The sequence below is a fragment of the Daucus carota genome, chromosome 2, assembly GCF_001625215.2.
Source record: "Daucus carota subsp. sativus chromosome 2, DH1 v3.0, whole genome shotgun sequence".
Classification (NCBI taxonomy): Eukaryota; Viridiplantae; Streptophyta; class Magnoliopsida; order Apiales; family Apiaceae; genus Daucus; species Daucus carota.
The window spans coordinates 36,024,441-36,036,439 of record NC_030382.2 but is presented as its reverse complement, the minus strand read 5'-3'; the positions used below and the strand labels follow the sequence as shown (position 1 = coordinate 36,036,439).

The window sequence follows — 11,999 nt, the reverse complement described above, 5'->3', positions numbered from 1 at the left end:
AGTAAGACTCTATATATATATATAAAATCGGGTTGGGTTGGGTTAGTTCAGGGTTAAAATCTGTAAAACCCTGACCCAACCCAACTTAATCGGGTTTTTTAAAAATTAACCCATTTATTTTTCGGTTTTGAACGGGTCGGATTAATCGGCCTAAAAAAGGGTCTGTTTGGGTTGGGTTAGCGGGTTGAATGGGTTTATGTTCACCCCTATCTAGGACCAAACATTTTAAAATAGTGACATAATACAGACTTGTAATGAGAGCCGACATAGTTCAGAAACATTGAAATGATCAGACCGCTGTTACAGTACACTACACAACCAAACAAACACTTCTTTTCCCGCGCAAATATTCTTCGCTGTTTCTTCACATACCAAGACTTGCCATTATCCAAGATTCATCCATACCAATGTACCCAGAATGAAAGTATCTCAGACCACAGTGGTTTAGACACACCTCATGAATTTATACACGATGACGACACACCATATATCTTCACCAAGTTTATATGTTCCTCTGCAAAATTAGGTTCTTTAAATTTGGGCATTCAGCTTCATTGCTCTGTTGTAAAATTGGGGTTTTGTTCAAATATGTATGTCGCCACTTCTCTTGTTGATATGTATGGTAAGTGTGGTTATATTTTGCATGCCCAACAGATGTTTGATGAAATGCCACACAGAAATGTGGTCTCTTTTAGTTCTTTGATTACGGGGTATGTGAATGCTCAGAATCCTTGGATGGCTATTGAGATTTTTATTGTAATGCTGAATATGGGGAAGGGTCCGACGTTGCATAGTGTTTCGGGTGCTCTTGTTGGGTGTGCTCAGTTGAGGGATGTGAAACTTGGGGCTCAAGTTCATGGGTTATGTTTGAAATCGAGATTTGAGATGGATGTTGTTGTGGGAACTAGTTTGATTGATATGTACATTAAAAGTTCTGATGTTGAGGCTTCGAGAGGAGTGTTTGATGGAGTGATTGGTAAAAATGTTGTAACCTGGACTTCGATGGTTAATGGGTATTCGCTAGCACAACGACCTGATGAAGCGATGGTTTTAGTTAGAAATATGTCACGCTTGGGTATAAGAGCAAATTTTTTGACTTACAATTGTTTGTTGAGTTCCTTTTCATTTCCTGTTGATTTTGATCATTTTAAGCAAGTACATTGTTGTGTAATTCGAGAAGGTTTAGAATCTAATCATTACCTATTAGTTAGTCTAATGACTATGTATTCAAGAAGTAGCAATGCTGAGGACTTTCTCAAAATTTGCTCAACTGTGAGAATATGGGACCAAATATCATGGAATGGTGTTATTGCGGGCTTTGCCAATTTGCAGAAGGGTGAGGAAGCTCTTGTGTGCTATAACAACATGAGGCACCAAGGTATTAATGTTGATGTCTTTACATTAGTGTCTATTTTAAAAGCCATGGGAATTATAGCTGCACTTGATGAGGGGAGACAAACGCATGGTTTAGTTTTCAAGATTGGTTATGCCTCTAACTTGTGTGTACAGAATGGACTTGTTTCGATGTATGCAAAATGTGGAAGAATTGCCGATGCAGAAAAGGTTTTCTTTTCAATGATTGAACATGATATATATTCTTGGAATTCGCTTCTTGCTGGTTGTGCGCATAATGGTTTCGGTACAAAAGCTCTTTGCTTGTTTGAACAAATGAGAAAAACCACATTAAAACCTGATCTTACCTCATATCTTGCAGTGCTCACTGCTTGTAGTCATGAAGGATTTCTGGAGAAGGGTCTCGAGTATTTTGATATGATGAGAAATGACGATTCCCTTGAGCCACCTAAAGTTGAGCACTATGCTTGCATAGTGAATCTTTTTGCTAGAGCTGGTTATGTTCATGAAGCAGAATCCCTTATAAATAGCATGTTGATAAAACCAGGACCTACAGTATATAAAGCATTGCTAAGTGCTTGTCAGCTTTATGGAAACAAAGAAATTGCTATACGTAATGCGACAAAGCTTAAAGAGCTTTGTCCAGACGATGATGCAACCTTTGTACTGATTTCAAATGTTTTAGCGACTGGAGGGTATTGGGATGATGCTGCAGGATTGCGCAATCTCATGTATGATAAAGGAGTAAAGAAGCAACCTGCTTATAGTTGGATATTATCAAACAAAAATGATCTCCGTTCTCATAGCAGAAGAATGTATGGCTAAAGTCGACTCACTTTTATAATTATGGGTTGATATTATCTCAAGAATTAACTTCATGCTGTTGCTTGGTTGTTGAGCAGAATCAGAGAATCTGGTTCACAAGTTAAAGCTGGAGAATGGAGATACTTGATTTAGAAGGTGAAGAACAATAAAGATGTGGGTTTTTCTTTCTTCCATCAACAACTAATGCAAGATAATCATTTTCAGTTCTTGATGAAAGATGATACAGCAAGTTATGCTCTCAGACAGAGATACAATTGCATTCATGATGACCAGCTTCAAATTTCTGGATACTGGAGAGGGACAGGTTTCTTTTTACCATGGTAGTCCTTGAATTGGTAATATCCCCGGGACATTATTTTCTTTTGAGACAAGTTCTTTTAAGGGTAATGTCTTCATTAGTAAAAGGCAGGATACACTCCAAGTTCAGTGGAAGAACAAGAGATGAAAAAACATTTAAAGAATTGCATAGGGTGAAGAAACAAGGCGAATGTGAAATTGCAAATTCTAATGTAATTTAAGTTGGGAACTTTCCTAACACCAACAAAAATGCTGATGCATAATTTCACCAAGGCTGGACTGAAGATATTTTTAATTACAAAGTATGAACTGAATGGACTGAGGCTGGACTGTTACTTTTATTTTGTAGAAAGCATGAGTAATCTGGTATCCTAGATACATAAGAAGGTGATACAAATATAATTTATATTTAGATCTTTTCATTTTCTATGAAGAAGATTACAATGTTTAAAAACTTGGTCACAGCTTTTTATGCATCTCATCTCGTGTGTATATAATCATAATATGTTCAGTCTGTTTATTCTCATGTATTGTAATTTGTAGCTTCTACCCCAATATTCGCACTAAAGCATTTTCTGCGTTATTATTAGCATTTTCATCATAACATTTTTGTCAAATACATTCAGAAATATGTATGATGTTCTTTATGTGTGTGCAGCTCATGTTGAGAAACCATTCTAGGTCCTTATTGCATTTTTCTATATTTCTAGAGTTTATGCTAAAGATTTACACTTTTTTGTAGGTGAAGCAGAGAAAAGAAATTTAGACTGAAAATGTGTTGTAAAGATGATCATAGGTAGGCAAGAAACTTTGGGAACGGAAGGCAAATGATTCAAAACCAGGTCATATATGTCTATGGAGAACCATTTTAGCGAAAACGGTGAGAGCAATTGCATATGTTCTATACATTTTTGAGAGTGAGGATTAGGTCCCAGTTGAAGCTTCAGATTTTGTAAGTGTTTTCTCATGATGAAAACAAACCACTAGTGTTTTGAGAATAAAACCCTGCTTCTTCATTCAACAGATGAGTCTACATTCCACCACGTATATAGACGTGCTGAATACATAAATAATCAACTAATTGCATACTAACTTGCTACTAATTGCATGAATCTAGGAGCTTCACCTGGACAACTAAGTACCGACTCAAGTACTACCTTAATACTACCATTTTATTATTTGGTCCATGTAATTGGGATTCGGCGTAGTAACACAGTTTGTTCTTCGTGACTCTCTATCGCGGAACAATTGTTCGCATTATTATCACTCCCTATATATATTATTGTAATGCCATTTACCCTTTTTTGTGTTAGCTTGGATGATCATGAAGATGAAGAGAAGAATTCTGAATATCTCAGATCCCTAAGTAATCAAATAAAGTCAGATTCTTTCATCTTTTTAATTTTTACTGGAACTAAATAAATGATCAGAGATTTCCAGGATGTTAGTGTGACCTCACTGGCGTTTCGTGTTCAGTGTACAGGTCTGAGATGGCAAGAAGTACAAAGAGACCGCAAAGCAGTCAAGCAACATGAGGGTGGTATGATTTCTAACAAAAGAATGGCAGACTTGGTGACCAAGAAGCTGGCACCAAGTTATGGTGCAGCATCTGATGCAACCATCTAGAACTGCAGACTTCTCTTTTGCTAAATAGAACTGCAGACCTAAGTGTTGATACCTCTCGGCCAACAGACAGTGTAAATAAAGATGGCTCGACTTCTAGGCAACGAGCAATAAGTTATGCCGTTGGGCTGTTCTGTTAGCCCTTTCGTAATGGCAAAACTAATCATTTGAGGACAATATTCAACTTAAGTGTCCAAATTAGAAAGAACTCGAAAATATTGGAGGTTACCAGAGTATCTGAACCCTGATACCATTGGTTGGAAATACATGTTAATTTAAAACTCACGCATAAGGTATATTATGCTTATGTGTTAACGAGTGCTGCCATTCTCTCTTAAGTTTACCCCCTTCAGATGTTTCAGCAGAAATTATTCATCTTTTACGCGGTATCTTGTAAATTTTGGGAAGTTGATGAGTTGATCCACCTCAACGTCTTGCTTTTACTGCTGTATCGGGAGTTACTCAACGTCTTGCTTTTACTGCTGTATCGGGAGTTACTCAACGTATTGCTTGATGTAAAACAAATAGTGGATTTGGTTATGTCTTTTGTTGAATCTTTTTCACGGCTTGATGGATAATTTGATAAGCCAATGATTTTTTTCCGTGTTTGAGAATACGGTTAACAAACATGTTAACAAATCGATTATGATAAATTGGATCGGATTTTGCAGTTTTTCCTTCTGCAATACCTCGACGTGACATGAGCGTGAAGGGGTTCAAGAATCCCAGATGATTTAAGATATTTAAAAAATATACTTTCACTAACTATTATAAATTATTTTTCTGAATTGAAGTTATATTTATATTTTATTCAGGAAAAGAAAATTTTAAAATAAAGAGTGAAGTGTCCTCTTTAATCATGATAAAATTACATGTAAAAAGTTAAAATGAAAAAAATGGAGCATGTATTTTCATATATTTTGATTGTGCGGTTTGACTTTGCAGAACTGACTACTATCCATTCCAAGGTTGATTCAAGTACTATTTCTCTTTATTTTCTATATATTGCAAGTCACAAAGTATTACTAATTACTAATAAGTTCTCAAAGTATTCAAAGTTATAGTAATTTGACATGATTTCTGTAACATGTCATGGAGAAGATCCTATATCTAGTGTATATAAATAATTAAATATACTACACTTGTAAGATAAGAGAATAGCTGTGCATAGAAGACCACTTGGTGCACGCTACAGCGTTAGAGCATATGCAGAAACATGCATGCTCTCCGATTCTCAATCCTTGTGGCAAGGCTTAAGAAAACAGAATACTAGCATCAATTATATGTACTTATGCTAATAATATGTACTTCTGTTTCCCCCTTACCCTTCAGTCTGCCGAGCAGACTCAACTACACTGAGGCTGCAACTTCCGAAATTTCCAGGATCCCAGAATAAGAGGGCAATGCTTAAATAATTTCACAATTTTAACTTCAGAACTTGAGCCCGGCACTTACAGAGATGACTATAGATCATCATCTAATTTTTATCTTTATTAATGACTTAAGAAATGATTCAAGATCAGAATACTACATTAACTGGAAAACTTGGGTAAAAGAGAATTATAGATTATTTATTGGGAGATTATGCGAAAAACATAAAGATCAAGCCCAAACAAAGATTCAGTACACAGAGTTACAACATAGAATTTGTTCATAATTGTGAAAGACATGTCCTAACAAGATATAGCAAACCTACTATTCATACAGGCAGGTACCATTGTCACTCCTAGCTGCTGGATCAAAGTTTGCTGCGGTCCGATCTGTGCAACCTTCAGGAATGGGAACACCAACTTGTTGTGCTGCCTTTCCTGTATCCATAAAAAATCATTTTGCCGCGCCTGTACCCAGAAAAAAAAAATGATATCGAAAATATGAAAAGGAAAAGATAAATGAAAATGTACATGTTTCTTGAAAAATTGCGACATTAGTTAGAGATGTAGTTTCAAGCACAAAATATCATATATTTAAACTGTGTAGTTTTCGACTCATTAGGAAAGTTTTAAGCATCTTGAAAAGAAAAATGTATCTTTGTTTTCTTAAAAAGAGGGAGCATTAGGCAGTGAATTACACATCATACTAGATTAGAAACCCTTTGAAATGTCGGATAAAAATGAAGGTATCGAACCATAAAATTCTCCTCGTTTGATGGAGTCCTCGTTTGCTGATCCAAGAGAAGCTTCATTCAAATATTTCTCAGCCAATTGGACTCTCTTAACATTGTCCTGTTCCTGGACAAGCATATGGCCATACTCGAGAAGTTTCTCGACAGTCATTTTGGGTTGCTCAAAAGTTGGGGGTCCATCTTTTGAGTTAACAAGCTTCTTTCCAATACCTTCAATTCCAATCCCTGAAATCCACTTCCTCACTTCATCATCGTATACTCGGGCTCTAAGAGCACCAAAGAAATCTGCATCATGCCATAAATAAGTTAATCACAAACCTGTGTTTAATTTTTAATCCTTTGCAAATTATATCATACTTTTCCTTACCAATAGATTGACCAGGAAAGGTGTCAACAATCTTGACAACATCCTCATTTGCAATATTGTCGGTCCTGAAAATTCCAATGCAAACACCGATTCGGTCCTCTCTAGTTGGAGCCCAGTAAAATTTCTCCATACGACCATCACGGATAAGAGGCGCATACAGTGTTGAGAAATCGTTTCCAGTGACTATGATTGGTACACGCATGTTTTCCTCCTTGTTGTACATACCAGGAAGCTGGACATTGGTGGGGTTATCAGCGATATTCATAAGTGTGGCGTTAACCATCTGGTTATTGACAGTATATTGGGTGGTTCCACCCATTCTACCAGCTCCGGCATCTAAATCATTGATAAATAGGCAGGACATCTTTCCTTTCTTCATGATGATATCAGATGCTTCACGGTATCTTTGTCGGATCAATTTTGCAGGTTCTCCTGCATTTCCACTTTCCAACTCTCCAGCACTCATCATAATTGGGCTGAAATTTATTCAGAAAATTGTACTTAATGACCGTCACAATTATTATAAGTATTATGGATAGGAAAACAAGATTCTAATCCACTCACGTGATCCCCATCTTGGCGAAGACAAGCTCACACTGGAATGATTTTCCTTGACCTTTTCCTCCCCAAACACCAAGAATAAGAGGAACCTGCCATGTAAACGTATAAATATTAAGAAGACTGACCATAGAAAGGCCTAAACCTGTAACTCTTTTATGTTCGGTTTAACTCAACTTGAACTTTTATCATGCCAAAATTGCACAAGAAATTGTGTTCTATTTATAAATTGTGGCTGAACTATTAATTTAGATATTGCACTTAAGCTCAGCTCCTTTCACTATAATGCAAACAAAGTTTAACTTCCGCCAACTCGCAAGGACTCGACCTGACTCACTAGTTGAAGCTTAAGCTTATAACAGAAGTTCTCAAAGAAATTTGCTCCTTAAGTAGGTCAGACTCGACCTGTTTTGCTGAAGCTCAGGCTCGTCTTAAAAAGCCAACTTATATAACTTCGAAGGAAGCTAAAATATCGTTTTAAACCAATTTCAATAATTCTACAAAGATGTGAAATTAAGCTGGTACCTTGATGTTAGGCAGGGTCATGAAATTTTTGCTAAGGTGAACAACAAGCTTGTCCATGAATGCTGGAGCGATGTAGAATCCGTCCATATTGTTATCCAGGTTATATCTGAAAGAAAAACATCATATCAAAAATAGATTCCAAGCGTGACAACCAATTTATGAACAAGAAATTTGATCTGCAAGAGGTCGAGGGTTCAAGCTTCAGTGGAGGTGTGTGCAAGTGAGTATTTAAATTTCTATAAAAACCAAGAAATCTGGTACTTTTTTCCTATTAGCAAGCTTCTTACGTCTTCTGTGCGGTGCTAAGGTATTCATATGAACTCATAATAGGATCATGAGTTCCTGCACCGGATGGAGCTTGGAAAAGGGAGTCAACCAGTCCCTTTCCTCTTGTGATGTCTTGTTGGTCATCAGAAATGTCGGTGCCAAGTCCTGCCCACCTGTCCCCCTTTTTCTTCTCCTCAGCTGCAATCCTAAAGGTTTTAGAGTCACTGTTCTTTGGGTGAGTGACTCTTGAGTTCAACTTCTTTAAACTGCTGCCGTAAAAGGCTGAGCTTGGGGCTGAACCTCCAGCACTAGAGCTGTTCAAGCTCAACTGCATCAAAAGTAAATAAACTATATTAATTTTCTTTAATTAATCACACTAACAAATGCTCCACTGAAAATTTCACCTACTTAAAATTTGTATATCAAGTGTCTGTACCCAACATTTCAACAGAGGATATATTACTGTTTGGTAACACCGCAGAACATGACTAATCAAGAAAACTACGTATATACGATTCAGAATCATTACATTTCCAAAAATTCTTGTTGTTTCCATGGACAAAACTAGACATATGATTAACTTCTATAATTTTACACTAAAAGCACAGACTATATATTTGAACCCACAATCGATCCTTCAAGTTACCCCATGCACACTTCTTTAGTCGAAAATATGGGATCACAGCCCCCTTAAATAAGCTAAAAACTGGTGTACATGGTATCATTTAAGGAAACAAGTATATATCAGATTAACTTATTCTAGTGTAAAACTAGACTAAATGGTTAACCTTAAACCTAATCAACTTTATGAATAGTACCTACTCTTCAAGAGGGATACACCTAGTCTATTTACTATCACAAGAATTCAGTAGAATTTCAGATCATGCACATACATAATCCAAGAATATATGAAAAGAAGCAAAAGGGTAGTTAAAAAATGAGGAAATGAGTGTACCATTTTATGGCTGACAGCTCCAACATGGGAAATGGTGGAAGCCATGGAAGAAACTTAAGAGGCTGGAGGGTCTTCTTTAGTAGTATCAGTTGAGCTCAAACCAACTGTTTATATAGCAAATATGAGGCGTTGAAGCTAATAAAATACATATATATAAAGGTGTGTTGTGTGCCATTGTTGTTTAATCTTTAGAGCTAGAGATTATGTGGACTGCTTTGCCAGATCCTCTAAGGCCACACAATGGGGATTGGCTGAGCCACACGTGGCACTCTCTCAGCAAATCTTAGCCTCCTCCTTACAATTAATACAGAACAGTCTTATTCTTGTAATATATAATTTTCAAAACAAGATAATGAAGGGAAAAAAATTCTAAGTTAAATAATGCAGTTTCTATAGTGACAATGTGACAAACACACCCTAGTCATAATAAATATTAATCTTAAAAATAGCATAAAAATGTATCCCAATGTAATAAATAATTCTTTTAACTCACTTCACAGTAATAAAACTTCTTTTATGTATTATTTTATAAATTTGTTGGGTAAATATACTTTTTGTAGGGGTTATAACTTTTTTGTGCTTATCATTACAAGTACTACTGACAAAGGTGTCTGCTACAGAACTTATATCTGAAGTGCTTATCCACCCATTCAAGATCATTGAAGATAATATTCTTCTGCAACATTGCAAAATAACAGAACGCTCCTGTGTTCTCGATGCCTTTGTTACAACATAATGAAACCTTCATAACATGTACAGTAACCTTGATTTCGCGATAAATATGACATGAAAACACTCCTCTGTCCTTGATGACAAAATGATATCTGAATAACATGTACAGTAATCTTGATTCCGCGATATATGGAAATCGATACAATTGCTCGTAACTATATACTGGATATAAAACTGTAATTTCATACAAGTGCCATGGAATAGGAGTATGTGGAAGAGAAGAAAAGTAAGACTGGGAGCACCGCAAATACAACAGAGATTTATTCGTGAATTTCCAGGATTACATGTACAATGTAGATTAGGCTTAGATGAAAATCGGTATTGAATTGAAGTCTTCTGTTTAATGAAATATTGAATGACTGGAAGTCAGTGAGGTTATTCATGGCTCTGTTTGAAAAGCCTTACTTCAAGATTTTGGTTTCGATTTCTTCCAAGCTCAGACCTTTTGTTTCTGGGACATATATCACTACAAACGCCAGTGATATCAGAGCGATTACTGCAAAAAGTATGAAAAGGTTTTCCGCACCAAGAAGTTCCTGCATAACAGAAATGGCAAGATTATTAAACTTATAAGAATTGGCTATTGATGGTATACAGAATTACGCTACATACCTTTAGTGGTGAAAAAGCAAAGGTTACAATGGCGTTTGAACCAAAGTTTGTGAGTACTGCTAGACTAATTCCTTTTCCTCGTGTTCGAAGTGGGAATATTTCTGATACCATAAGCCAACTAATTGGACCAAAAGATATCTGCAAATGCATTTATCATTTCAGAGCAAAGAGGAAAAGAACTATAGATCATTGGTGAAGAAATGTGAGGTAAACCAGTAATAAGTTTTTTTAGTTTATAGTATAATCCTTCTTGTTTGTTTTGCATTGATTTCAATGAGAACTCTGCCATCAACATCTTTTTAGTACGCAAGTCATGTAAAGACACAGATAGCAGATACCTGGTAGCAGCCAACATATAGAAGCAGCGCAATAACAGCTACAGCAGGGTATCCTCCAAGAAACTTAAAATAAGCCGAAAGGAGAACTAGAGAAATAGCCTATGGTGCACCAAAAAAAAATCAAGACATTTAACATGAAGTGTGCACCAACATAAGAAATGGAGATCCATACGGTACTAGGAGCTTAAATGGGGGTAGACACATACAATTCCGCTGACACCTCCAATCAGAAGAGGTTTTCTACCAAGATCATCAACTTTTAGTACAGCTATTCCTGTCATCAATAACTGCGAAAATATATAGAAAATTATTAGGATAATGCATGATACACAAAAGCACTTGTGATGCCTGGAAAGCATAAATACCATCAACTTCATATATGAACTGACTGGTATGTAGCATGAAATTATATGTCCACTTTTGAGATCATATTGATAGCACATACCTTGAAGACACCAATAATGACTGAAACTCGCGCTGCATCCGAAGCCGCAGAGAATCCAGCAGTCTTCAAAAAGTTGGGGAATGAATATAAAAAAGAACACTAAATTTGTAAAGAAAACTGATAAAGTATGCAAGTCAGAAATTTCCTATCAAACATTATATACCTGAAGGATAGAGCCTGCATAATACAGAACACTCGGTTGCCCAGTTATCTGTCACAATCAAGTGGAAGCTCAAATTTAAAATAGAAAAACTTTACATAGTGTGTCAATGATCCTCACATTAACAACCATAAAAGGAAACAGATAGATACAGAAGTCAATAGCAGAAATGAATCAAATATTACCTGTTGAAAAAGGACTAATCCTCCACCAATTATAAATGCTTTCAAACTTGGCCCTTGAATTACCTCTAAGAAATTTCCCTCAGATTCTTGACTATTATATTGCGTTTTCAATGAAATAAGTGTTTCATCAATCTGTTTTTCAGAAACACTATCAGCAGCAGGTCTGCCTCTAAGTCTGCTCAAAGCAAGTATAGCCTTCTTCTTGTACTCTTCTAGGGAGCCTACACCTTGAACTGCCCTAAGAAGTAACCAACGTGGTGAAGGTGGGAGACTCCATATGCCCAATCCCATAATTACTGCTACTGGAGCACTAAATCCAAACATGTAACGCCATCCTCCAACTGCATTAATCTGGGTGCTACCTACAAAATATCCCAACTGCAAAAGATATCAATTACCCGTCCCATCTTGACTTTTTAAAGTGATATGTATACCCGATCCTAAGAAGTTTAATATATCATACCAGAATGCCAAACACTATAAAGACTTCCTTTAATGAGATCAGAGTGCCACGGATTTGAGATGGACAAGTTTCTGCTATGTAGAGGGGAGCCCCATGCATGGCCTGTTAATTAAACAAATCTGAAGGTGCTTACAAATTCGGGGTGAACAAAGCATAACAAAAAAATCAGACT

General features: G+C 36.4%; 2 protein-coding genes across 13 annotated transcripts; one reads left to right on the top strand and one right to left on the bottom strand.

Moving 5' to 3' along the window:
* Window positions 1–212: 212 nt before the first annotated feature.
* On the top strand, window positions 213–4,700 carry LOC108206135 (pentatricopeptide repeat-containing protein At1g11290, chloroplastic). Of its 11 annotated transcripts, none has more exons than XM_064087294.1 (6): window positions 213–2,168; window positions 2,256–2,313; window positions 2,383–2,498; window positions 3,218–3,355; window positions 3,789–3,854; window positions 3,952–4,700. In XM_064087294.1, the coding sequence occupies exons 1-2, from the start codon at window positions 286–288 to the stop codon at window positions 2,308–2,310; spliced, it is 1,938 nt and encodes a 645-aa protein (XP_063943364.1). In that variant the 5' UTR covers window positions 213–285; the 3' UTR covers window positions 2,311–2,313; window positions 2,383–2,498; window positions 3,218–3,355; window positions 3,789–3,854; window positions 3,952–4,700. The 11 variants fall into 11 exon arrangements, with proteins under 11 accessions (XP_063943364.1, XP_017231819.2, XP_017231823.2 ...); XM_017376330.2 differs by having other exon boundaries at window positions 2,383–2,862; XM_017376334.2 differs by having other exon boundaries at window positions 2,256–2,498.
* A 948-nt stretch (window positions 4,701–5,648) lies between these two features.
* On the bottom strand, window positions 5,649–9,094 carry LOC108209507 (ribulose bisphosphate carboxylase/oxygenase activase, chloroplastic). 2 transcript variants are annotated; one of them, XM_017380450.2, is made up of 7 exons: window positions 8,893–9,094; window positions 7,958–8,265; window positions 7,671–7,776; window positions 7,152–7,237; window positions 6,588–7,063; window positions 6,224–6,505; window positions 5,649–5,936 (listed from the first exon to the last, which is right to left on the bottom strand). In XM_017380450.2, the coding sequence occupies exons 1-7, from the start codon at window positions 8,935–8,937 to the stop codon at window positions 5,923–5,925; spliced, it is 1,317 nt and encodes a 438-aa protein (XP_017235939.1). In that variant the 5' UTR covers window positions 8,938–9,094; the 3' UTR covers window positions 5,649–5,922. The 2 variants fall into 2 exon arrangements, with proteins under 2 accessions (XP_017235939.1, XP_017235938.1); XM_017380449.2 differs by having other exon boundaries at window positions 5,649–5,906; window positions 8,893–9,060.
* Window positions 9,095–11,999: the final 2,905 nt, after the last annotated feature.

What these genes read in the sequence shown, in the direction of transcription:
- LOC108206135 (XM_064087294.1), top strand. Translation starts at nt 286, where the DNA reads ATGATCAGACCGCTGTTACAGTACACTACACAACCAAACAAACACTTC. An exon ending in CGTTCTCATAGCAGAAGAAT is followed by an intron (nt 2,169 to 2,255) that starts GTATGGCTAAAG and finishes GTTGTTGAGCAG; the next exon opens with AATCAGAGAATCTGGTTCAC.
- LOC108209507 (XM_017380449.2), bottom strand. Translation starts at nt 8,937, where the DNA reads ATGGCTTCCACCATTTCCCATGTTGGAGCTGTCAGCCATAAAATG. An exon ending in GAGCTGTCAGCCATAAAATG is followed by an intron (nt 8,266 to 8,892) that starts GTACACTCATTT and finishes CTTTTGATGCAG; the next exon opens with TTGAGCTTGAACAGCTCTAG. An exon ending in TTCGCCAAGATGGGGATCAC is followed by an intron (nt 7,064 to 7,151) that starts GTGAGTGGATTA and finishes AATAAATTTCAG; the next exon opens with CCCAATTATGATGAGTGCTG.